The sequence below is a fragment of the Pongo pygmaeus genome, chromosome 7 (assembly GCF_028885625.2).
Source record: "Pongo pygmaeus isolate AG05252 chromosome 7, NHGRI_mPonPyg2-v2.0_pri, whole genome shotgun sequence".
Taxonomy (NCBI): Eukaryota; Metazoa; Chordata; class Mammalia; order Primates; family Hominidae; genus Pongo; species Pongo pygmaeus.
In genome coordinates, this window is record NC_072380.2 from 156,788,325 (window position 1) to 156,814,219 (window position 25,895).

At 62.5% G+C, this 25,895-nt stretch overlaps 1 protein-coding gene across 14 annotated transcripts; it reads right to left on the bottom strand.

The window, feature by feature from the left end:
- Positions 1–218: 218 nt before the first annotated feature.
- Positions 219–25,526, bottom strand: SCRIB (scribble planar cell polarity protein). 14 transcript variants are annotated; one of them, XM_054497867.2, is made up of 38 exons: positions 24,935–25,518; positions 23,703–23,820; positions 23,520–23,598; positions 23,339–23,428; positions 23,171–23,227; positions 23,012–23,075; positions 22,728–22,802; positions 22,515–22,659; positions 21,956–22,074; positions 20,837–21,036; positions 20,597–20,763; positions 20,377–20,507; positions 20,170–20,295; positions 19,241–19,408; positions 18,296–18,712; positions 17,322–17,384; positions 16,689–16,778; positions 16,174–16,251; positions 14,879–15,202; positions 14,701–14,781; positions 14,317–14,592; positions 13,795–13,905; positions 13,396–13,689; positions 13,133–13,321; positions 4,696–4,806; positions 4,558–4,614; positions 4,319–4,393; positions 3,163–3,225; positions 2,721–2,786; positions 2,253–2,360; positions 1,985–2,144; positions 1,762–1,912; positions 1,498–1,683; positions 1,269–1,411; positions 1,156–1,193; positions 950–1,024; positions 673–724; positions 219–592 (listed from the first exon to the last, which is right to left on the bottom strand). In XM_054497867.2, exons 1-38 carry the CDS (start codon positions 25,091–25,093, stop codon positions 453–455), a joined length of 5,046 nt encoding a protein of 1,681 aa, XP_054353842.2. In that variant the 5' UTR covers positions 25,094–25,518; the 3' UTR covers positions 219–452. The 14 variants fall into 14 exon arrangements, with proteins under 14 accessions (XP_054353842.2, XP_054353848.2, XP_054353847.2 ...); XM_054497873.2 differs by lacking the exon at positions 950–1,024 and having other exon boundaries at positions 24,935–25,516; XM_054497872.2 differs by lacking the exon at positions 2,721–2,786 and having other exon boundaries at positions 24,935–25,515.
- Between the last annotated feature and the right edge of the window lie 369 nt (positions 25,527–25,895).

Genomic DNA, 25,895 nt, shown 5'->3' on the forward strand with positions numbered 1-25,895 from the left:
CAGTCCCGAGCCCCGGCCGGCGGACACGGGTTTGCAGGCACTTGGTGGGGGGCCCTGCTGGGGATGGGCAGCCCGCCCAGCCCGGCCGACCCGTGCGTAGTGGGCGCAGCGGGAGACGTGGGAGGGATGGTGAGAGTGCAGCCCTCGGAGCTCAGCCTGGCCTCAGAGGGCAGGAAGGTCTGTGCTAGTGGGTGGGGGGTGGACAGGCAGACGGGAGGTAAAATGTAGTCAACTTTATTCTCCTTAAACCACAAAATAGAGTCTTTGGTTGTACAAACATCACTAGTTACAGTCTCGCCGAGGTCTCGGCTGGGGTGGGGCAGTTAGTCAGAGGCCAGAACTCCTGTGGGGTCTCTTTAAAATGCTAACACCCAGGTTAAAAGACTTGGGGCAAGGGTGGTGCTGGAGCTGGCAGGGCCCCCACCCCAAGTCTGGGGGAGGCGCCTGCTCCTCTAGGAGGGCACAGGGCCCAGACCACGGCGCCTTACGGGGCGGCGGCTGCTGCACAGCGCCACATCTTCAGGGCCCACGGCGCCGGGTGAGGGCCTGCCCAGAAGCACCAGAGCCACTTCTCCATCCTCCTCCTGCGGGCCTGGCGGGCAGGGACAGGTGGGCAGTGAGCTGAGGGCACCTGGGCTCCTGGGAGCTCACCCCAGCCCGGCCCCCACTCACCAGGGCTGGGAGATGGTTCCAGGGACCTCAACTCCTCAGCAAAGTCCGGCGACTGTGATGGGGAGAGTGTTGGTCAGGCGGGTGCCATACCTGCCCCAAACCACCCACGTGGACGGGTGGGCTCCCAGCCCTGAGGCCCACACAGCCCGGCTGAAGGGGGAGGGGGGGTGAAGAGGCAGGGCCACAGCAGAGTGCGGGGAGGCCCTGCGGGAGCGGATGGAGGCAGTGGCAGGCACGGACAGGGTGGCAGGCATGCAGAGGCCTGGAGGCCAGGTACCTGGATGTCATAGACAGGTCTGGAAGAAGGCAGGGCCGCAAAGGCCCTGTAGTCAAACTTCTTTCCAGACAAGGGCTTGAAAGGACAGCGTGAGGGGAGAGGCAGAGAGTGAGAGGAAGGGGGGGTGAGGGCCACGGGGGTGGGGGCAGGCCAGACCCCCCCCATGCCTCGGGGGTGAAGGGAAGGCATAGCCACCGGCTCCTCACCAGGCGTCCCGGGGAGGTGCTGGTCTGGGGGCCGAGGTCTGGGGGGACAAGAAGCGGGCATTGGAAGCAGCCCATGCAGCAGGCTGACCCCCCACCTGCCCTGACGCACGGACCTTCCACAGGGGTGGGTGACGGGGTGGGTGCAGGGGAAGGGGCCTCGGCCAGTCGCTCCAGGGGCCCCCGCGTGCCCCGGCCCTCCTGGGACCTGCTGAGGACCATCTGTGCTCGGAGAGCGTCCTGTTCCAATGACTTCATCCTGCACAGAACAGCGTGCAGGGGTGACTCGGGGCAGGAGCAGGGACAGGCGGCAGGGTGGGGCGGGGACCCCAATCAGGGGCTCACCTGGCTGCCCTCCACAGAGCACGCTTCTCGGCCTCCAGGGCCCGGCGCTCGGCAGGGGACAGGGCACGCTCGGGTGCTGGTGGCTCCGGACTCTGCACGCGCAGCCGTTCCTGGTGGCGCCGTTCAGCTTTGGCCGTCCGCACCGGGGCGCCGCCTCCCAGGGGTGGGGGGGACGCTGGGCTCTGCCTGGGGAAGGCACAGAACGTGCTGTGGGGGGCGGGGGCACGCGGGGTGAGTAGGGGCATCTGGTGGGCGGGTGCTCACCTTGAGGTGGGGCTCAGGCCGGCCCAGGGTGGCTCCTCATCCTCCTGCTCCTCCTCGCCCAGCGTCTCCCCGTCCAAGGCGAGCCTCGCTTCGGCCCCGGCCTCTGCTCCCTCCCGCAGCATCTGCGCTCTCTTCTGCTGTAGTTTTCTGGCTGCCGGAGGGCAGGGTGGGTCAGGCCAGGCCAGCCTAGACCCAGCCCCCACCCCACTTCCGTGCCCCTCACCTTCCTCCTCCTGCATCTTCCGCAGGTCGTCAGCACCCACCAGCGACACGCGCTTAGGGGGGCCCTCGACCTGGGGCACGCGCACCTCCAGCTCAAAGTACTTCTGCCGCTCCCGGAAGGACAGCTGCTCCGGGGAGGCTGCAGGCCCAGGCGTGGGGGGCTGGGGGGAGCGGACCTTGAGGTTTGGCTGGCATTCCTCCGGGATACTAGGGCCCCCGGGCACCCACCCCAACCACACGCAGCAGGCAGGGGTGCTGCCCCCACACACCTGGGCAGGGGCATCCTCAGGAGGATGAGAAATGGGCACGGCCGCGAAGGCCCTGTAGGCCTGCTTCACATTGGCGGGCAGCTCATCCGGGGAAGGCGGGGAGGGCGGCTGGGGGGTGGGGCTCTTGTGAGCTATGCTGGGGCAGCTGTCGGGGCTGCAGCTGTGCTCAACTTGCCACCGGCTGTCCCCCCGCCTGCCTTTGATCCCCACCCACCATCCTGCTGGGGAAGGAGGCTCTGCCACCCCCACCCATGGGACAGAGCACTCACGGAGTGGGGACAACCTCTGCCCCTGGGGGCTGGGGAGCCCCTTGGCCAGGCCTGAGCCAATGGCTGGATCACCCCTGGTTTTGTCTAAAAAAGGCAGGTGGGGGCAGCGGGGGCAGAGGAGAGCAGGATCAGGGGTTTAAGGCAAGGGATGGGGGTAGAGAGGGGGGTGGGAGAGACAGAGAGAGAGAGACCGACCAACCTGGCTGGGGCTGACATCTTGCCTGTGAGGGGCTGAGCTGGGGCTGGGTCTCATGGGTGCTGCCACCTCCACCCCCACGTGGCAGTGTGTTGAAGGGTGCCAATAGTGGGGGGGCAAGGACCCCAGACAAAAGGCAAGCGTGGGTAAGGGGGTCCTGGGAGGCGTTGGGCCCGAGACACTGACTGGGGTCTCAGGAGCTTGAGCCCCTCCAGGAACAGCACGCTCAGGCCCCCCACCCCATCGCCAGGCAGCTCTGGCCAGGAAAGCGTCCCTGGCTGTCCTCACACAGGAGGCCCCATGGTAGCAGAGGGAAGACCAGAGTCAACAGCACCCCGCGCCGGCCCCTGACCCCCCATCCCTGGAGGAGGGATCCTGTGCACAGCGGCCATCTGCCCTACCCTCCACCCATCATGGGGCGCACCCGTTAACTTGGGACACTCACCTTCTGGCCACTAGGGGAGCAGGGAGATTCAGCCATCTTCCCTCCAGCTGCTCCAGACGGTACCTGGAGGAGTAGGCAGTGGGTGGGGTGAGGCTGGGCAGGGCTGTGGCCCCCGAGCAGGAGGGACTGGGGAGCCTGGCGCTTGCCTAAAAGGCACAGCAGCTCTTCAGTTCCCCAACCTGACTATAGCCCAGGGGACGCCCCAGACACTCGGTCAGCATGGAGGGGCTCGTCCCCGTTCCCGCAGGATGCGGGGGCCTGGGCTGGGCAGCTGCTGTCTCCACGGCAGTGTGCTGGCCGGAGCTTTGCAGGAGAGACGGGAGCAGACAGGACAGCCGGAGAAGACAGCAGGGAGGGCTCAGGGGAGGGGCCAGGGACAGAGGTGATGGTGGGGAGCCCCTACTTGCGGTGTGCGGCCCTCAGGGCTCAGTGACGCCCTGACTGCTGCCCCCATGGCCGTGCTGTTGTTCATGAGGATGAAGGGCCTCCTGGAAGCCTCCCTCTCAGTGCTGCCCATGGCCAGAGGACGCAGGGTCGGTACCCAAGAGCCCCTGAATGGGCTGCCTCAGACCCAGGCCCTGCCTGGCCCCTCACCACCACCCCACCGCTTGGGCAAGGGTCTGGCGGAGCCCACCCCTCAGCACTCACTTTCCTGTGGAGTCCACCCCTCAGCACTCACGTTCGGTGGGGCTAGTGGGGCACATCCTCTGGGAGGATTATTTGTATCTCTAAGGGGAGGGATGGGCCTGCATATCCTCCTGCCTGTCCCCAGCACCCGCCCCCTCCAGCTGTCCCTTGGTGACATGTGCCTGCCCAATCCCCCAGGAGCCTCCGCCTCCAGCCCGCACCCTCTGGGGCTGGGCAGCCCCAGCAGCAGCAGGTGAAGCTCTCACACCGCCACTAGAGGGATGCCTTGGTCTGTGTCACCCATCCACAGCTCAGGGTGTGGGTGGGGCAGCACCAACATGGCTTGGGTCGAGAATGAGGGTGATAAGCATGTGCCAGGCTGGGGTAGCCTGCAGGTCAGACGTGGCCTCCTCCCACCCCAGCCCCTGCCCAAAGGTTCCCTCCCGGATGGCTCTGGTGTCTGTCCTGGGGTGGCCGAGGAACAGGACAACAGGACGAAGGTGGGGGGCACTGCACACTGGGCACTGACCCTCTGCACGCTGCCAGCGCTGGGCACGGCGGCCAGGGCACGGTAGTCCAGCTTCAGGGGCTGCAGACCCCGACCCTGGGGGCAGAGTGAACACAGCACTAGCAGGGGCAGCTCCATGGCGGCACCTGGCCAGCACAGGGCATGAGAGGGGGTCCTGGGGGTTACTACCCAGCACCCCACAGGCAATGTGCACTCCGCTCCAGTGCCCTGATGGGAGGGGGCGGGGCGACCACACTCACCGCGGCTCCTGTGGCCTCGGGCCCCCAGTGCAGGGTCTGTCCAGGCGGCTCCTTCTCCTGCGAGCAGAGCAGACCCGTCAGGCACCACCGGCCTTGGGCTCCCTGGCCCTGGGGCTGCCGGCTGCAGGCACCTCTGACCTTGCCTGGGCCCTCAGGGCTCAGCTCCCGGTCGATGGAAGAGATGCTCTCCAGGCTGTTCCGGTGGCCGATGCCTGCCGCAAAGGGGTTGGCAATGACACCTGGGGACACCTGAGAAGAGGGGTGTTGGCTGAGAAGGGGGGGACTGCAACCCAGGGTCCCACCTCTGGGGCAGGCTGGGGCCCCAGCCCAGAATAGTCAGCAACGGTGAACACAGGAGCCGCGTCCCTGGGCAGGGCTGACCGCGTGGCTGGGGCAGCCTTGGAGGGCACTCTGCTGGGCCCCCCAGGACGCTGCAGCACTGTCCCCGGCCCGTCCCCATCACAGCTCACAGGGCTGCCGTGGACGTGGTCATGTCTGCACTAGGCGAGACTGTGAAGTAGCATGATGCCTGCCAGTTTGCTGTGTAAAGTCACCCCCAGGAAGAGCTGACAGCCACCAAGATGCGGGAAGGAGGGGCGTGAGTAGCAGGCGCTAGAACTGATGGCGCAGAACGACCCCCTCGGGTGGAAAGGCTGGCTCCAGACCCCGGCGTGAGTGCTGGGCAGGGATTCTGAAACAACGGACACCATGCAGGAGGCCCGGCCAGCTCTGCACGCCCCAGAGCTCAATCACCTGTCCCAAGCCAGAGACTGGCAGGGCGGAGGGGGAGTCTAGAAAAGAAAGGTACCCAGGAAGCTCAGGCAGGGCACTGGGGGGCAAGGAGACAGGGCCAGGACAGGCAGGGGCTTCTGGCTGGGCACAAGATGTACTTGAATCCTGAGCCCGGGGTTAACACGGGCAGACGGAACCATGGGAAGAGCTGACTTCCAAGCTCGCGGTGGGCAATGGGACTGCTTCAAACCCTCACCCCCAGCAGCTGCCAGAAGAAGCGGAGGAGGCAGCACAGTGGAGAGAGGCATTGCTCATCGCCCTCATCACAGACGGGGTCCCTGCGAAATCGAGGAGCTCTCAGTGTGGCCTCAAGGACAAACCCAGCCCTGTACTGTTGGTTAAAACCACAACTGAAATGGTAAGTAAGGGACAGGCAAAGAGATGCCAGACAAACACTCGGGAGGCACAGGGAGGGGCTCCTCAGGCCAGGGGAGAAAGGATGTGAGGTCAGAGCTGTCAAGCAGGCAGACGGATGCTGTCACCACAGAAGATGCTATTTACAATGATGATACAATCATCATCAACTGTAAGCACTCAACAAGGAAGCAGCTAAACACATAAAGCAAAGACGACTAGAAACGCGAGGGTGTCGTAAAAGCACATTTACACAGGGAGACTTAGCTACGTCTCTTTCAGACTCACAGAACTAGCGGGACAAACAACAAACAAGGTGCCTGTCTTGTCAATTTCTGAAATAACAAGTCAAAAAGCCACTGGACAGGTCCCAGAGAGGCAGGGGGCCTGGTAGAGTGGGAATAAGGTCACAGGCAGTCCGGCCTCTCATGTCAGAGAGAGCTGTTCAAACACAGAAAAGGCAGACCAGGTTGCTGACTCTGACAGCCACTGGTGAGCTCATCCTCTTCTATCGTTCCAAGAATAACCTTGGGAATGACTGGCATGCCCCCTAGCTGTGGCCCCTGGGAGGTCCTGAGATGACACCCCAAGAACGCTGGGTCCAGGGCCAGACCGCAGCTTCTAAATGCTACTCTCCACCAAAAGGATCCAGCGCTCCTGAGAGAAATGGCCGACTCCAGGGCTGGGCAGGGTAAGGCGAGAAGCCCAGCACATCCTGGAGGCAGAAGGTGAGGGGGTGCTGAGAGGGGGAGGTCGTATCAGAATGCCTCAGGTCCTCAAGCCCCTTCCGTGGGCCAAGGCTGGGACAATCTGAGCATCAAAATAAATAACAATGGTAAAAGGCTGTCGCCCATGAAATAAAATGGAAGCTCACTTGTTAATGAAATGGACTCCCTTGTGAGCCCATGTGAACAGGTAAGCAGACACACATAAACGGGAGAAGGGGAGGCTCGGTGGCAGGAAGCTGCCTGATGAGCATGGGAGCGGTGGGTCAGGAACGTCGCCAACCCCCTCAGGGCCCACTCAGAACCATCAAGGTGCTGAAGCTCACCGGCGAAGCTGGATGAGAAACAGCCTGTTATATGCTCTCCAAGCACCTCCCACACTTGCTGATTTCAAGAGGCAGGAGTAATTGCAGGGGGAAACCTGGCTGACCCCACGGTTCAGAGCATCACCAGTTAGCCCTGGTAGCAGGCACAGAGACACATGGTAGCTCCGTGATAATCCTGGCCAAGATGCACACGCTGAAGCCTGTGAAGACGTCAGACCCAGCGTGGGGGCAATCACTGCAGGCAGGGCCTATGCCCAGCAGAAGCCTCAAGGTCAGAGGAATCAGCAAAGACAGAGGCACGCTCCGACCGAAGGAGACTAGAGGGATGCGGTGGCCAAGCCCCACAGGGACCGGGCCACGCCCTTCCACGACGGAGCACGTCCCCGGCGCAGTGGGTGAGCCATGAATAGGGCTGAGTGTCAGAGGTTCTTTGTCCTGTTTTTGCAACTTTTCTCTAAGTTTAAAATTCATTTTCGTATGTGCTTATATTTTTCAAAAAGAAACAAATGGCAGAATAAACCAAAATTAATAAAGATGGTGGTCTCAGAGCAGAGATGGAGGCCGGTCTTCTGAAGTGACTCTATATAATTTCAACTTTGGAACCATGTGAAGATTTACACAATTAAGAAACAGATTTTTTTGGTGGCAGACGCCTGTAATCCCAGCTACTCGGGAGGCTGAGGCAGGAGAATCACTTGAACCCGGGAGGTGGAGGTTGCAATGAGCTGAGATCGTGCCACTGCACTCCAGCTTGGGAAACAGAGTGAGACTCCGTCTCAAAAAAAACACAAAAAACAGATTTTTAAAAAGTTACTCTAAAAGCTAAAATGAGTCAGCCCAACTGTGCTATCAAGTTGGTAGCAAAACCACAGAAAGACCTCAAGTAGCTGAGAGCACGGGATGCGGACCGCACATCCCAGCAGAGTGAGCGCTCGGGAAGCAGCCACCAGGAACTCGGCCCCTCTCCGCACTCCTGCTCTCAGTCATACCACTGGTGTCGCTGTTTTTGCTTTTTAGTGTCTGTCTTGCTCAGGCTGGACTCAGATTCCTGGGTTCCAGCGATCCTCCTGTTTCAGCCTCTTGAGTACCTGGAACTATAGGCACGTGCCACCACACTCAGCTAATTTTGAAATTAAGGAATTAGGGAAAGATTTTATGAGAAAAAGTATAAAATTACAAAAGTCAGTAAAAACCCTGTAATCTTAAATGAGTTAAATATAAATAACAGTAAAAACTCATGATTTTTTCTCTTTCTAAAAACATCCACCTCTCAGCCTCCATCTGCTGCAGAGGCCACAGAGCAGCACAGGCAGTGCCTGAGTCCTGAGCACGCTTGGCCCACAGCTATAGGAGCTCTACACCCAGCTCCCACCCAGCTCCCACCAAGAGTGGCCAGGTTCACGGCTAAGAGCCCTACACCCAGCTCCCACCGAGAGGGGCCAGGTCCCACAGCTAGGAGCCCTACACCCAGCTCCCACCAAGAGGGGCCAGGTCCCACAGCTAGGAGCCCTACACCCAGCTCCCACCAAGAGGGGCCAGGTCCCACAGCTAGGAGCCCTACACCTAGCTCCCACAAAGAGGGACCAGGTCCCATGGCTAGGAGCCCTACACCCAGCTCCCACCAAGAGGGGCCAGGTCCCACAGCTAGGAGCCCTACACCCAGCTCCCACAAAGAGGGGCCAGGTCCACAGCTAGGAGCCCTACACCCAGCTCCACCGAGAGGGGCCAGGTCCCATGGCTAGGAGGATCTCTACACCTAACTCCCACAAAGAGCGGCCAGGTCCACGGCTAGGAGGATCTCTACACCTAACTCCCACGAAGAGGGGCCAGGTCCACGGCTAGGAGCCCTACACCCAGCTCCACGGAGAGGGGCCAGGTCTCACACAAAAATGTTGGAATCCAGGGCCGGGGCAGGAAATACAAAGAATGCCTTGTCAAAGCAGCTGGGGAATGACGGGGTCATGCCACAGGGATGTGGGGTCTCGCTGCCTGATCAAGGGACATCAAGGGAACACTGTGTTGAAACCCATCAGGAAAATAAAGACTCATAAGTTCACGAAAACCCTAAAAACAGAAAGACACCTCAGGAACCACCTTTGGAAGATTCCAGGGCCCCAGCCTGTTATTCTAAAAACTAACAAATGAAAGAACCAAGCATTTCATCTTCCTAGGTCTTTCCTGCAGGAGCTCACATCAGGACAGAAACAGAGCTAGTGATCTCTTCTTTACAGACATATCTACAGAAAAGTTAACAGCCAGAGATGCAGAGGGAAAGACTGAAGGATTCTTCCTGAGAGCGTAAATCGAGGAAATGCTAAAAGAAAGGGCAGTCTCTTCTGAAGTTTAATTAATGGTGATGACGACAAGAGAGAGGTGGTCCTGACCAGTAGTCAGAAGCTGGCTCTGACAAGGCCATCAACACACAGGACCCTGGTCACCGTGACCAGGAGGAAGAGGATGCGGACAGCAGGGCCGAGGGGGAGGTGACTGCGGAGGAGGGGCCCAGTGGGAGAGGACTTGCGTCCTCATGCCAAACACGCAGGGTAGCGGGCGAGTCCTCTCAGACAGCGCACACCCACCTAGGTTTGCGCAGGGGCTGGCGCCGACCATGGCGAGGCAGGTCGTTACTGAATCAATCCTCTCGACCCCGAGAAGCAGGCACTGCGGGTGACCCATTGTACAGACAAGGAGACTGAGGAGTAAAGTCAAGGCCCGACAGTAAGTGAGGGCCAGGCTTAGATGAACTGTGCACGACCCCTAAAAATGCACCAGTCCTAGAAAGCAGGAGACGTAAGCTCTGACAAACATGGGCCATAGAAAGCAGGAGACGTAAGCTCTGACAGACAAACATGGACCACTGCTCCAGAGTGCTAGGGACATGCAGGCAGCTCCTGAGCCAATGCCAAGATGGGCTCGCACAGTGAGAAGAAAGTTACAGAACCCAGTGGGCAAACCGATGCCCACAGGGCCAGGCAGACAAACACAGATGAGTCCAGTGGCCTGAGTTTCAGAAAAATGGGGAAGGGTCATGAATTGAAGCTCCCCCAACCCCACCCATGCTCCGGAGTCAGAAACACAGATGGTCCTGTGGGTGCACCGGCCTGGCTGCGCCACGTCCTCTGAGCTTTTTGTGAGAAGCCAGGCAGCCAGACATGGCGTGGACTCCTATGTGTGAGACCCCGGCTCCTCTCTCTCAAGCCCCAAGCCCGCTGATGAAACCTCCATGGGCTGAACCAACCCCACTTAGCAGATAAGAGGACTTCAGAAAACTCAACATCTGCTTCAGATAACAATTCTCACAGGTTATAAATAGAAACAGCCCCCCCACCGCCCAATTTAAAAAATGTTAGAGAGTCTACAGCAAACGTTACAGTACAAGATGAAAGTCCCTTAGAGCTGAGCACAAGACAAGCCCACCTCCACAGGACCAGGGGCTCTGCGGGAGGGAAAAAGGAGAGGCCCGAAGGCGGAAGGGCGACCAGGCTTCTGCCAGGGGGTGAGGCAGATTTATAAATCCAGGTGAGGATTTATAAGAATTACTAGGAAAGCAAGAGCCACCTGGGGACACCCTAGAGAAAAACTCAACATAAAGATAACCCCAAGGCTGGGCGCAGGGCTCACGCCTGGAAGCCCAGCACTTTGGGAGGTCAAGGCAGGCAGGTCACTTGAGCCCAGGAGCTCAAGACCAGCCTAGGCAACATGACAAAACCCCGTTTCTACAGAAAACTTTGAAACAACGAGCCAGGTGCGGTGGCGCAGCTGTAGTCCCAGCTACTTGGGAGGCTGAGGTGGGAGGATCGCTTGAGCCCGGCAGGTTGAGCCTGCGGTGTGCAGCGACTGCACCACTACTCCAGCCTGGGTGACAGAGCGAGACCCTTTCTCAAAATATATACACACACACACCTATGTGAAATCCCAGAATTCCAGTCGGTTTTTGCACAGAACTTGGCAGGTTCATTTGTAAGAGAAAACACATGACAATAGAAACTTTCCAAGACAAGAAAAAGAGTGACTTTGCCGATTAGGATTAGGCATGAAACCTGCTACAAAGTGAGGCATTTGAGCGTGTGGCACTGGCCCAGAAGTAGCTCACAACTCACTGGGACCAAGTCCAGAAACAGAGCTTGGAGCCTACAGGAACTGAACACAATGGGGCCACATTTCCCCCAAATCATTGGGGAAGCGACAGACTATTCAGTCAATACTGTGGGGACAGCTACGCATCCAGTTACTTGCAAAGCGATTCCAGGGCTGGGCATGGGGACATGGCTTGAGCGCGGGAGGCGGAGGCTGCAGTGAGCTGTGATTGTGTCACCACACTCCACCCCAGGCAACAAGCGAGACCTCGTCAAAGCAATTCCAGGTGGACCATGGAGCTATGTGTTGTTAAAACTTCCAGAAATACTAGAAGAAAACATGACAATGTTTTTGTAATCTTGCAGTAGGGAAGATCTTCCCAAGGAAAAAACCAGAATCCAGAAGTCATAAAAGAGTCAGAAAACTTAATTTAAAAATGTAGATTTTTGTAACTCAAAAGATCCCATTTTTTAAAGGAAAAGATAAGCAACAGCTGGAGAAAAACACACCTGTACCCACAGAACAAAGATGAGCAACCAGGGTGCTGGACGGCAGCCAGGGTGACAACGGAGGGCAAGGGCACTGCTGGGGCGGACAGCGAGCCCGCGGGAAGACAGACGGACGTGGGAAAGAGGTAGCGGTGACCGGGAAGGGGAGCTGGATCGCAGCTCTCAGCCCCACTGCTCGGGGCCCCTGGCCTGCCTGACGCGGCAGAAACGGTATCTGCCCCCAACACCAGGGAGGGTGTGGAGGTGGCTCTGTCCATGGCTGGCCAGAGTGTGAGGTCTGAGACCCCTGCCCCTCCTATACCGACGTGTCACAGCAGGCTCATGGGGGACCCAGCCAGATGCAAGGACAACCTGTGGCCGACAGCAGCGCCACACACCAGCTGCAGACATGGCGCTAGCCCTGCCTTCTGCATACCTAGCTCTTCCCTGAGGGAGCTCTCTCTCTCTCTCTCTCTCTCTCTCTAATAAAAACTTCATGAGTAAATATATCGAATGAAACACGTTTAGATACACATTTAAAATAATAAAAGGCAAGGCCCTCTCTGAGAACCAGATGGTCCAGGGCTCGAGTCCTCAGATAAATCCTTCCCCAGAAACCACCAGGACTCCCTCAAGGACAGGAGGGGAGGTGGGTGAGGGCTGGCTCGGGGCCAGCCCCAAGCCCAACGTCCAGCTGTGGAGAAAAACAACGAATGCAGACGCACTTCCCGCCAGGGAGCCCCCACGCTGGCTGTGGATCAGGACACTCTGTGACTGTCAGCCTGGCAGAAAGCCACCATCCCAGAGATCCCTTGCAAGACAAAACCAATGTGAGGGGCCGCCCCATCCCAGAGGCTGTTACGGAGAGGAAGCCGTGTGTGTGCCGGTGGGGAGTGGTGACAGCCACCTGCCCCTGTGGACCTGTGTGACCAGCAGGGACACCCTCTGGGAGGAGCAGATGGCCCCTCCAGGTGAAGGCCCAGGCATCCACCCAGCTTCAGCCATGGCGCCAGCCCTCCCGGGACCCACCCTCTTGTGGCCCTGCAGCCCACTCCAGTGGGAAGCCAGCCTACATGCCCTGGCAAAGGTGAAGAACCCCTGGAAGCTGCAGGGCCCCTGGGATGGCATGAGGAAGAAGATGGAAGGGAGATGGGAGCCCCCTGAGACAGGCCAGGCTTGTCCAGGATCCAGGCCGTGCTGGTGGGGAGGACTCCTGGGGCCCCACCTTGCATCCCAACTCCCGGTCTGGGCTTCTGCTCTGGAGTCCAGGAAGTGACGGACCAGCAGTTGGGCAGGAGGTCTTAGGGAGGGAGTTCTCTGTTGAGGGGTCACCAGAGGGGCTCCCTGGAGTCAGGCATGGCCCAGGGATGGGCTGAGGGGAGCAAGGTGCCACTAGGCACAGGAGCGGGGACCCTCAGAGTCCCGAGGAGTCTGCCTGGCTGGTGGGCTCTGGGCAGGGCTTGGAGCCATCCCTTAGCAGCCTGGTGGGACTCTGTAGGAGTCGCCAGTGCTCAGCTTCTTTTAGGACCAGACCACGCGCCCCAAACACACGCCCCTCCCCCCATCTGTTCACGTGCCTCATCCTACTTGGACTGGGCCTCCGGACGGTTCGATTAGCCAGAGCTCAGCAGAAAGGGAAGGCAGGGCCCTCCACCCACAGCTCCCCACCCCTCACGGCTGATGCAGAGCCGCAGAGCACCTCCCAGACCCAGAGGCACAGAGGACCCGTTGCCTGACCCGAGAGGTGTCAGCGGCTCACGACACCTTGGGCTGGGCCAGAGGGAGGCCTGGTTCCCGGGGCGGGATTGCTAACCTCCAGGGCTGCGGTGGTGCTGGCATCGAAGCCGTCACAGACCAGCACGGTGAGGGTGTCGCCCACACCGCGCAGCAGCTGCACCGCCTCGCCGTGCGTCAGGCCCAGCAGGCTCTGCTGGTTCACCTCCAACAGCCGCAAACCCACACGCAGCCGACCATCGCGCCCGGCCGCCCCTGTGGGGCTCACCTGTGGGGAGACGTGGTATGGGAGAGACCTGTCGGGGGGCGGGGCCCACGACGGGCTAGGGTGGCGGGGCTCACCTTGGAGATGAAAATGCCCTCGTCTGTGGGGTCGCGGGGGTTGCCAGCGTGGCCCCTGGCACCCCCGCGGATGCTGATGCCCAGCCTCTCCCCGGGCGCCTTCTGGATGCACAGCTCCCGTAGGCCCGGGGGTGCCGGGTCCCTCCGCACCAGCAGCGACAGCTCCAGGCAGGGCCGGAGCAGGGCACTGACTGCTTCTTGGTGCGTGGCGTCCCGCACGTCTTGCCCGTTCACTGCCAGGATGCGGTCCCCAACCCGCAGGCCGCTGCGAGCGGCCAGGCCCCGCGGGAGCACCTGTCAGGGAGGAGAGTGGCAGCTGGTGGCTGAGGCCACGCTGACCTGCGCTGGTACCTGGGATGGGTGCGCCTCTCACAGAACCGCCTGGATGGGCCGCCCTACCTTGGAGATGAACACACCAGGCTCCTGGACACCAAACGGGTGGCTGGAATGGTCGGAGCCTCCGACAATGCTAAGCCCCAGAGGACCCCCAGCTCTTGGCAGACGGATCTCCTAGGGATTTGGGGCGGGACAAGCACAGGCCTCGGTCAGGACAGGGAAAGGGTGTGGGAGGGCTCCCAAGAGTCTGTCCCGGTCCCTGGGGATGGCGGGCAGGGGCCGTCCTAATGCCCACAGGGATTTCTGCGCCACCAGTGTTCTGCTGCCCAGGCAGGCACGCAGTGTGAGGACAATATCCTTGCTGACTGTGGCCATCTGGCCAGCCAGGAGACTGTGTCAAGGGGACCATACTGAGGAGTCTGGCTGTGGGGCAGAGCCCCAGCCTCAAGGGGCCGCAGGGGAAAGGGCGAGCAGGCCGGCTTCCCACCCGAAGCAGGCTGCAAGACCATAACAGAGCAGGTCCTGGGAGGGCCAGTGCCCATGGCTGAAGCTGGGTGGGTGCCTGGGTGGGGGCTTGTATCTCACCTCCACTGGGTATGGCCCTTCCAAGGCGGCGGCCAGCAGGCTGGGGGCCAGGCTCAGCAACCCAGGCTCCCCGGGGGTGGCAGTGGTTATGCTGGTGGTGGTGGTGGTGCTGGTGGTGGCAACAGCAGCGGTGGGGGGTGAGGAATGTGGCGGAGAGCTGGGAGGAAGAGGGCCCCCAGCCTCCCGCTCCAACAGCAGGGCGATGGTGGGGGAGGCAGCGGTCAGCAGGGAGACGGCGTGGTCATGCCTGGCCTCAGTCACGTCCACTCCGTTAATCTGTGAGAGCGCGCCCGAATCAGGGAGGCCCAAGGGCAGGAGGGAACAGAGGGCGCGGGGCGGGGCAGGGGGCATGGGGGGGCGGGGTGGGGCCCCATCCCCACTCACAGAGAGGACGCGGTCGCCAACCTGCAGTGTGCCCGCGCGGTGAGCAGCACCGCCCTCGGCAATGCGGGAAATGAAGATGCCCTGCAGGGGAGGGTGAGGGAGGCAGGGCTGCCGGTGAGGCTGGAGTGCGGCTGTCAGCTCTGGAGCAGCCCTCCCGGGCCCTGGGCCCCAGCCTCACCGCATCACCAGCCCGGTAGGGTGTCGAGCCTTTCCCACCAGCAATGCTGAAGCCCAGCCCCCTCTCGCTGCGTGCCAGGCAGGCCACGTGGCGCTGACGGAGGGGCCCAGGGCTCTCAGGCAGGAGCAGGGGCAGGCGCAGCCCCCCTCCCCGCCGCTCTCGGGGGCTGTAATCATCCTCAGGTCGCAGAGGCGTGATGGTGACCGCGTTCTCGGGCTCCACCATGCGCTCCCGCCACACTCGCATCTGCACGGCAGTGCCGGCCCCCCGGAGCGCCTCCACGGCCTCATGGTGCTCGGCGCCCTGCAGAGCCACACCATTCACCTGCGGGCCAGAGGCCACGTGCATGTCAGGACCCAGTGCAGCCACTGACAGACACGTGCTGGGGGCTCCACACGCTCCCTCCAGGATGGGGAGACTGAGGCACAGGGCGAGGAGAAAGGCCCCAGGCTCGGACATCACCCTAGACCTTTAGCCACAAGGTTCCTCATGGGCACCGACCCCTCCCCTACCAGGTCCTCAAAAACCTGGTGCGGGAAGCCCTAGGGCCAGGACACAGATTGGCCACGGGAGGCAAGCAGATGCCCCCACGGCCAGGCCACACATGGCCCCGCTCCTGGATACCTCCTGCCCATCTGCGCAGCCAAACACACACCTGAGGTCGCTGGGTTACTGACCCACACCCCCACCCCAACACCCAGGAATAGCAGTTCCCACGCAAAGGTCAGGAGGAGAGCTGAGCAGCAGACGCAGCATCTGAGCCCTGGGCAGATGCCTCCTGGCTGGGCTTCAGGGCCCTCACCTGCCCTCAGCGTGTCTCTACAAGAAAGGCACATGCCTCTTCAGAGCCCCCTGATGCCCGTGCCCCGGCTGAACAGCTAGGTGTCCAGGCGGGGGCTCCAGGGCTCCCGTACGGGGTCCAAACCCCACCAGACCTGCCAGCAGCCTGACCCCTCTCAGTCAGCCCAGGAGCGGCCCCTCCTGGAGAGGCCACTGTGCCAGGTGCAGCTGCTGCCCTACCCGCTGGTAGAAAAACACACCTGTACCCACAGAACAAAGCTGAGCAACCAGGGCGCTGGACAGGAACCAGGGTGACAATGGAGGGCCCAGGTGGCTCTTGCCCAAGTGACTCTCCTGGGGTTTACAGGTTCCGTGGCTTCACCCAGAAGGCTGGGTGTCTTGTGCTTGGAACTCTTGGGGAGGCCAGGAGAAAGCAGCCAAGCACCCTAATACCAGGGACCATGTACCTCCAAAGGGCACAGCTGCCACTCGGGGCTGAGAGGTTCCCGACTCACCTCAAGGAGCTTGTCACCCACACGGACTCCAGCCCGGGCCGCAGGGCCTTCCTCGGACACCCGAGAGATGAATATGCCCTAGGGCACAGACACGAGCTTGGCAGGGGCCAGGGAGACGGGCCCGCATTCCTGCTCCTTCTGCAGAAGACCCAGGAGGGGAAGACCCACTCCCAGCAGCCCCTAGCCCTGGCCAGCAGGAGGGCTGAGCTCTGGCCACTGTGGGATCCTGAGTGCCAGGGGGCTAGAAGCAACAGGTCAGCCCCGAGAAAGGGCTCGTGGCCCCAGGCCTGGTGCACAGGCACCTGGTGAGAGAAGGGGGGCTGCGAAGGGAAGACAGACCCAGGCACCCTTAGGTTGCTCTTGGACTTCGGAATCCCACAATAGTTGGTGCCTTGGGCCCAGCCCGTGTCCCCGGAGCGTGAGTGTTCTCAGGGCAAGGGGCCTGTGTGCCATCAGTGTGAACTGTGGTGGGGCAGGCCAGTGGCAGTGGAAAGGCCCTCCTAGGCAGTGCTCACCTCGTCGTCCCCCTTATAGGGTGTGGAGCCCTTGCCGCCCGCAATGCTGATGCCCAGGCCCCCAGTCTGCCGCAGGATGGTGAGGGTCAGCTGGAAACAGAACAGACAAGGTGTCCAGGAAGGGCCGCAGTGGGGCTGCCTGTGCTCTCTGCAGGAGAACCCACCAGCACGCAGATGCCATTTCTGGCTTTTCCCTGGGCAGCTGAATGGGGCCTCACGCCACTCACTAGCCAGGGCCGGCCCAGACGCCAGCTGGAGAAGCCCCGAGACCCCAGCAGGAGGGCACTGCTCTGCAGAGCGTGGTGGGCTGGGGCTTGCCCACCTCTGGGTGATGGAGGCCCGAGGCCCCCCTGCCACCCTCCAGAGAGTGAGGACTGCGCTGCCTCTGCAGGCAGGTAAAGCTCAGAGTGCCACAGGCGGCTGACGGGAGCTACACCAGCCTCTCCGCTCACCCCTGCCAAGATGGGCTGCCCCAGGCAGGAGGTGTCCTGATCCTGGAGCCCAGCTGGATCTGAGAGCTCTTTTGGGAGGGATCTGCGCTCAAGCAACAGGGGCGGGGAGAGGCGTGAGCCCACAGCCCGGGAAGCAAGGCCAGCAGCGGCCCGGCCAGAGCGCAGAGCGAGCAGTACAGACCTCTTCCTCCTCAATGCGAGCAGGCTCTATCAGCAGGTTATTGGCCTGGTCAAACGACACCCCCTGTTAGGACAGGACCAGCGAAGCATGCAGGTTAGCCACCGCCAAGACCACCACCACCGCCTCACCCAGCCCCCGCCACGAGCAGAAAGGACAGAGGAGACCACACCAAGCTCCCTCGACTGCCCTGGCACGGGCGCCTCCATCCTGGAGGCGTGAGTGACACCGCACACCTGGGGACAAGCGGGGCTCCAGAGCTGAGTAGAGTCCCACCCGGCTGTCCCTGCTGTGGCCCCTCCAGGCCCCCTCAGCTATCATGCCACTGCCCACCCTCAGGGGCGGAGTGTCATCAAGGGCAGGGAGAGTAGGACCCGGGGACTCCCCCTGGAATCTTGAGTTTGCCTAGAGAGTAGGTGAGACCCTTTGTGAGCCACGGAGACGAGACCTGAGGACCAGGGAGGGACACACTGGTGCCCCGAAGGCCTGTGTGGCACCTCAGGGGGGCCCGACAAGGCAGAACAGAGCCGGCAGGGCCTCGGGCCTGCAGCGCCCAACGCAGGGAGGATCCCAGGAGAGCCCAGTGATCTTGCAGGAAGAACAGACCCTGCCCTGGGACCACCACACGTGCAGACAGGCCCTGGAGGCCCACAAAGAGTGGGCAGCCATGCTTGGCTTCTGTGAACTCTGTGCCCGCCAGCAGGTCAGGCAAATACTGGCCAGCAGAGCTGCCTCTGGCAGTGAGACCAATGCCAAGGCAGGCCTGGGCCCCAAGCACGGACTGAGACCAATGCCAGGGCAGGCCTGGGGTCTGGTGAGAGTGGTCACAATGCTGACTGTGGAGCACACGCGTCCACCACCTTCTCCGGGTGGCCAGGGGCCAGCGGGTCAGGCCTCAGCCCTGCTCCTGCCGCAGCCCTGGGTGCCCAGGAGGGCCAGGGGAATCTGGGTCAGGCAGGGGTGAGGCTGACACCAACCTTGACAGAGGGTGCAGAAGCCACGGCCCCCTCCTTGTCCTCCTCCTCAGTGCTGGCCTCCTCCTCTTCAGCCCTGTTTTCCTCCTCCTCCTCTTCCTCCTCCTCCCGAGGACTACCCTCTTCCTCCTCTTCCTCCTCCTTCTGGGCCCGAGGAGCCCAGGGTGCATGGGGGCCATTGTGCCAGCCCCCGGGAGCCACAGGGCCCTCCCCATCGGGCTGCATGCCCTGCAGCAGGGCCACAACAGCCTCGGGCTGGGGCAGCTTGGAGATCTTGAAGTGCTTTTTGTAGTGAGGCGTGTCCTTGCGGATGAGCCGCTGCCTCCCGCCCGGCAGGGTCCAGGGGGCCTCAGGCTGCCCCTCCTCGCTCTCCCTGTCGTCCCCAGGCAGCAGTGCGTCCTCTGAGAAATGCACTGTGGGCTGTGCAGACAAAAGGGTGAGGGTGGCCCCAGCTCCGTGACTGTGCTTCCACAGGAAGACCCTGCTAAGCAGTGTGGCCACGGTCAGGGGCTCCGAAAGCCTCCCTGCCACACAAAGACTCAGCGTTAACTGCCCAGTGAGAGGCACGTGTCTCAGTCCTGAGAAAGGCTGAGGAGCAGGGGCTCAACCTGGAGACACACAGCGCCCCAGGTGGAAACGAAGGGGTGCGCCAAGGCCTGACACCAGGGAGCCCACAGGGGGTGAGAAGGGAGTCCAGGGTGGGGGTGGGGTCTGTGAGCCCAGCTGTCAGGGGAGACCTTCACCCCACCTAGGGTGGCAGCCCTCCAGGGCACCCCCAGCAGCACGGCCCTGCACCACCTGCAGCCACTCTGTACAGGGCAGCTCCCCGAAGCATCAGCAGGGCCCAGCCACTGCCTGCACCAAAACTGATTCCAGCTGAGGCCCTGCAGGGGAGGCAGCCCCCACCCAGCAGGCCCAGCCTCCTGCCTCCTTCCCGCCAATCCACACCTCCTCGTAGTCCTCTTCGGCGTCTTCCTCCCCAACAGCAGTCATGGCTTCCTGCTGGCTCCCACCCTGTGCCTCAGCCGATGGGCCCTCGGGCTCAGCCTCAGAGACTGTACTGGCAGACGGGCGAGAGTCTTCACTCAGGCCAGACTCGGCACTCAGCCGTTTCTCCTGCAGTGGGAAGTGGAGTCAGGCTTCGAGGGAGCTCCCATCTCACACGCTGGCCACCTGGGATGCCCACCATGCCCCAGGCCTTCCTTGAGCTTCCCACTGCCCCGACCAGGCACCGTTAACAGGCTCACACCCTCGCAGCTGCTCCCTGTCCCAGCCTGCAAGGCAGCCACATGCCTCCAAAGCCTAGGGTGGGCAAAGCCATGGTTCCACAGCCCAGCCCCAAGGAAAGCCTTTCCTAAAACGAATAAGGACCACACAAGTTCCCAGGACAATCCCAGCCTGATATGAGCCTCCTCCTCTCCCATGCATGGCCCCACACGCCCTACCCCAGCCCAGATCACTGGTTCTACTGCACCCAAAAACCCACAGCACGCATGTCACAGCTCTGAGTGAGAACAGTCAGGCCTGCTCTGTCCCAGTCCCAGACCCCTTCCCAGGTGCCGATGATACCCATGGCAGTTCCACCAGAGGCCCTACCCCACAACCAAACCCCATTTCCTGTGCTCCCAGGCACACCCACCACTGGTTCTCCCCATACTCCAGCCGCACAGACCCGCCCTGCACGACCCGCACGTCCACCCTGGCACCCTTCACCCAGCTGGCCCTCCAGCTCCATGTCCCCGAAATCTGTCACCAGCCTCATCTCCTGCTTCTTCTCTGTGCTGCCCTGGCCCTCACAGCCCCACTCCCAGGATGGACCGGACCACCACAGCTCCCGAGGGCAGCGGCCCGCCAGGTTGCCATGCCTCCAGGCCCACCTCCTCCACAGGCAAGGGTGACCCAGGGTCTGGCTGGCAAGGGCAGGCCTCGCTCCGCCGCCCCTCGATGCTCCTCTTCATCACCTTGAGCTCGCTGGGGTGAGGTGTGGCCCGGCGCTGTAGGCCCTGTGGTGGGGACAGGGATGAGCAGCAGCCACAGGGCAGCGGTCAGGCAGAGGTTCGCCCCCTAGATCCCCACCCTCATACCCGCTTCTCGGCTGCAGCTTCCTCAGCGTCCTCATCACCTGTGGGGGCCTCCAGGAACTGGATGACGCTGACGCGGCTCGGGGGGGCATCGCTCCAGGTCTCCGAGAGGCTCCCCTGCTGCCCAGCATCCTCTGCAGCAGGTGAGCGTCAGGACCCAGGCTAGTCCCCAAGCCCTACCTGAGAGCCACCCCGCGCTAAGCACCAGTTGCCAACAACCTACCGAGGCTGGGTGGGGGCTGCTGGGGCAGCAAGTAGCAGGTGAGCACCTTCTCGCCGGTCCGGGCATCATCCTCCGTCTGGAACCGGAGCATGGGCTGCGCCTGGTTCTCTGCCAGCCACAAGGCCTTGAGATTGAGGTGGGTGAGCGCGAATGGCAGACTCTGCAGCCTGCGGGCCGAGCGGGCACAGTCAGCAGGCGTTGGGGCCACAGTTGGGCCCGCGGGGCAAGGCTGGCACTCACCGGTTCCCCGCCACGTCCAGCACGTGCAGCTCTGCCGTGTGGGCCAGCTCTGGTGGCAGGACGGCCAGGCGGTTGTCCCTCAAGGAGAGGACGCTGAGTGCCACACAGCCCCCGATCTCGGGCGGCAGTGCCTCGAGGTGGTTCCGATCCACGTTGAGGTTGGTCAGCTTAGTCAGCTTTCCCAGGGAGCGGGGCAGGGCCTGGCCAGGAAGAGGAGGTCAGAGGACGCTAGGAGCTTGCTGGGGGTGGGAAGGAGATGACAGCCCCTGGGGGGAGGGCACAGACACCCCAGGCCAGCTCCAGCCAGGGTCCCTCGCAGCCCTTGGAGACCAGGACAAGGACTTGACCACAGAAGCTGTGTCCACCCCACTCCGTGCCCTCTGCTCCCCAAGCTCTGCCCACTGCACTCAGCCTTCAGTCCCCACCACCAAAACACCCCACCAGATCATCCCTGACCCTCTCCCATGGGTACCCTGGACTGACCTGCGAGGCTGCGCCATGTGAGCCTGTCTGGTGCTCCACTGGTCTGCCCTGTCATCCCTAGGGCTCCCTAGGCCCCCAGTTCCAGCCTGCCTGCTCAGGGCCAGCCCCTTCCCAGGGCCCTGAACCCCACAGTCCCTTTCTCCATCTCCCCAGTGAGGAACACCCCCCACCAGAAACTCCCACGAACACCCTCCCCACGGCTAGCTCCTGTTTTCCAGCCTGGGGATGGCAACACCACCGTCCCGAACCCTGGCCTGGGGCCTCAGCTTGCCCTGCTTTGTGAGGGGCAGGCAGATGCCCCTGGGAAGCAGCCTGCTCCCCATCTGTCTGCCCTACAGACAAGTAAGTTCCCATCCCTGCTTCTTCTGCAAGCACTCCCCAGTGTTACAACATGTGCCGAAAAAAACGAGACCTAGATTCTTCACAGCAAGTGGCAAAGGCCGCTACTCTGGCCTCACTGCCTCGCCTCACCTCCGGCCAGCATACTCCCTCTCTGATAAGAGAAGGGCCCTTCCTGAGTGGCTCCACGAGTCAGGCTGCACCAGCACACCCCAGCAGCACACACAGGCTGATGCCCTGCCCTTATTCTGCACGCCCGACGGCCCCATCCTTTCTACCTCCCAAGCCAGACCCTACCATCAGCAGGTTCTCCGTGAGGATCAGCTCAGAGAGGTTCTCACAGTCCCCGATGGCCTCAGTCACCTCGCACAGCCGGTTCTGGTCTACCTTTAGGATGGACAGCTGCTTCAGCTGACCTGGTGTCGGGGAGACAGAGGGACAAGGCTGAGCAAGATCCCCAGACGTGCCTTACCCACCTGGCCAGAAGCGCTCTCAAGACAAATAGCAAGGCCCCCAGCCCCTCTTGCCGCCGCCGTACTTCGGGAGGACCCTACCTACCTTGCCCCCACAAGCCTGACTCAACCTCCTTCGAGAAAACACCAGGCCCCAGTGGCACTGCCACCCTTCACCCTTCTGCCCTCACAGGCTCCACCGTCCCCTCCAGCACCACCAGTTGCCTCCTCAGCTTTCTGGGCTGCCCCAGGGTCCCACCTCCCCTCCCCAGGGACAGCTCCCAGGACCTGGGCACACTCAGGATCCTCCCCTGTGTTCCATACCACACACAGCCCCGATGCCCCATGCTCCTCCCAGGGCCAGGCTCCGTGTGCCCCACCCAGGCACCCCCAGGCACACTAACCGATGCCGTCGGGCAGCCTCCGCAGCAGGTTCTGGGACAGCAGCAGGTCAGTGAGCAGCACCAGCCCGCCGAGCTCAGCAGGCAGCTCCTCCAGCCGGTTTTCCGACACGTCCAGGCACACCAGGCGCCGCAGGTTCCCGAGCTCCTGCAGGCGGGCAGAGAGTCAGAGCGCGGAAGGGCACGAAGCAGGGGGCCAGCCCCACCCTGACTCACCGGGGGCAGTGCTGACAGCTGGTTGCGGTCAAGCCACAGCTCCCGAAGATTGGGCAGAGCCCCCAGAGTGTCTGGCTGCAAGAAGGAACAGAGAAAATGGTGACTATGGCGCAACGCCTCCTGCTGTGCCATGCCCAAGAGACTGTACGCCCCCACACCCAGCTCCCACCCGCCTGCCCTCCCGATGTGCCCCTTGCTGTTGGATCTGCTCGCTGTCCCTCTTTCTTTGCCCTTGCTTCTCGTGGCCCGCCCTCCGGTCTCTGCCCTGTCAGGCCTCCGCGCACCAGCACTTCCAGGTCGTTGCCTCCCAGATCCAGCTGTTCCAGCTTGACCAGAAAAGACAGGGACCTGCAGAGAAAGCAGGGTGGAGGTGTGGCCATGCAGCCCTGGTCCCTAAGCTGTGGCCCTGCCCCGGCTGTTGGGAGAATGCCCGTCATACTCACGCTGGCAGGGATTTGAGCAGGTTCTCCCGGAGCTCCAGGGTCACCAGGTTGGCGAGGCTGAAAGAGAGACCAGGCACTGGGGCAAGAGGAAGGAAAGCAGTGGCGGCAAGGGCAGGGCCAAATCCAAGCCCCCCACCCCACCCTGGCTCCACCTGAGAAGGCACTCACTTGCCCACGTCCCCGGGCAGTGCCTGCAGAGACACATCATTCAGGGCCAGGTGAGCCAGGCTGCGCAGCTGAGTGAAGCCATCAGGGAGCCTGGACGGGAGGAAGCAGAGGCCCTCGGATGACCAGTCCAGGGCTGTGGGACCCATAGCCCCTACCGACCCCACCACAGGCTGCCACCCACCTGGAGAGGGGGTTCCCGCTAAAGTCCGCGATCTCTAGAGCCTTGCAGAACTTGATGCTCTCCGGGATCTCAGGGATATCTGTTACAGAGGGTCACAGTGAACAGATGCCATGGCCTGCAGGACGTCTGCAGCCCCAGTGGACACTCCCCAGACTCCACCCAGCCCCTGCCCAGGCTCCCCACCGTTCCGGGACACGTCCAGCTCCACCAGCTGCATGAAGTTGGCCACCTCGGGAGGCAACCGCTGGATCTCGTTGTCGCTCAGGCCCAGCTTGCGCAAGTTCAGCAGCCGGAAAAAGGGCTGTGGGCAGGCAGGACACAGACTCTGTGGCAGAGACCACTCCAGAACAGAGAAGAGCTCCTGGACATGTGGGTGTCACAAGTCAACGGTCCCTAGACCTCTGCCTGCTCCAGGTCACACCGGGTCCTGATGTCTAACCACGACACCCCATTTGTGGCAAGAAAAGCAAAGAAACACACGGTGCACACGCCCACTATGGCTGCCTCCCTCCACTCTTCACACCAGCCTCCCCTCTGAGAAGTCACCTGCTGGCAACCAGACAAGGCCCCAATCCCCTGCCCTGTGTCTTACCTCAGGGCCCACCCAAGCCCCTGAACCACTTCTGCCACCTTCCAGGGGCCCACACTGGCCTCTACCTCTGCATCCCAACAAGAAGCCTGGCCTGGTTCTGCAGCAAGAACTCAGTAAACGCTCCCCGCAAAAACAGTAACAAAAACAGAGTACCACAAGCACAGTCCTACACACGAGACCTGCAGGTGGCCACAGAAGACCGAGCTGTCACTGCCAGGGCCAGAACAGGGTCACATTCTTTGGGACATCCAATTCCTAGGTATTGGCCACTCAGCACCCCATCTCCAGAAAAGAGATACTTCTTAATCTGCTTTCTCCCACCTCCTTTTTTGGAGCAGCTTTAGGAGAGCAGCTTGTCCACGAAAAACAAAGGCAAAGAAAGGGGGACAGCGAGCAGATCCGAGAGCAAAGGGCACATCAGGAGGGCTCCCCCACTCATCCCTGCACCCAACAAGAAAAGGAGAGGAGGACTGGACCCCACCTCCAGAGCAGCCCAACAAGCTAGTACTCATCAGCCACCTGAATCCAAGTTCCACCCTAACCCCATCGACCTCCCTGAATCCCCACGGGTTTCACTCTGAGGCTCCGCCTCCAGGCTCGGTGACAATCGCTATCCCCAGGCAAGCACCTGATGACCGCTGCCACCTGCGCCAGCCAGGGCGGCTGGGAGAGGAGGGTGGGGCTGGCTGGGGTGGGGACCTGGCCAGTGCAAACCGGCAGGGCCGGCTGGAGTCTGCAGTGGCTCGCCCAGGCAGATTCTGCCGCCGGGGGAATCAGGGGCTGGGGGCGCGCCTTTGGGCGGCAGGTGCGGGCGGCCGCTCACCTTGGGCAGCTCGCGCAGTTGGTTGGCGTCGAGCAGCAGTTCCTCCAGGCTGCGACTGTAGCGGTAGATTTCCTCGGGCACGGCCTGCAGCGAACAGTGCCGCTTGTCCACCGACTCCACGTGCCGGTTGCAGCGCCACAGCGGGATGCACTTGAGCATGGTGCGGGTGGGCGGCTCGGGCTCCGGCGGCGGCGCTCGGCGGGCTCGGGGCCGGGGGGCGGGGCTCAGTCCGCATGGGCGCCGCGCATGGGGAAGGGGCGCAGGCAGGGGGCGGGCCGCCCGAGACTGGACGGGGACGCGGCCGCAGCCGGCGCTGGGCCGGGCCCGCGCTCGGAACGCGCGGAACGCTCGGACTGCGGGCCTGGGCAGGGGGCGGGTCTCAGACTCTTAAGAAGCGGGGGGAGCGGCGGCGGCGGCTCCGCATCCCGCTTGGTCCCGCTCAGCTCGTCCCGCCCGCTCGTCCGCCCGCTGTGCCGCACCGGAACCGCCGCTGCCCGCCGGACTGCCCCGCCGACACCCACCCGGCCGCCGCGCAGCCCGTCGGGAAGCCGAGTCCGGCCCTTGCCGCCCAGCACGCCCGGACTGCGGCCCCCAGAAGGCCCCGCGCGCCGCCGCCTCTGAGGACCCGTAGCGGCACCGCGCAAAGCCTGCCGGGAAGCCGGACCCGCCCCGCGCACGGGATACTGGGAGCTACAGTCCACGAGAGGCGGCGCCCTCCACCCTCCAGCCCGGCCCCTGGCCCCGCGGCACTTGGCCACGAATCTCTACGCATGGCCTCCTCCCGGGAAGCGACCACGCCCGCCCACCCGCTCCCTCGCCTTGGACGGCCGGCTCTGCAGCACAAAAGCACTGGCAGCGCGCGCTGTCCAGCGGGTCGCGGTGTCCCGGGGCCCAGCCTTCTCTCAGCACCACCCTGCGGGGACAGCTGCGAGCCCCGCCCACCCAGCCGCCGCCACCAGCG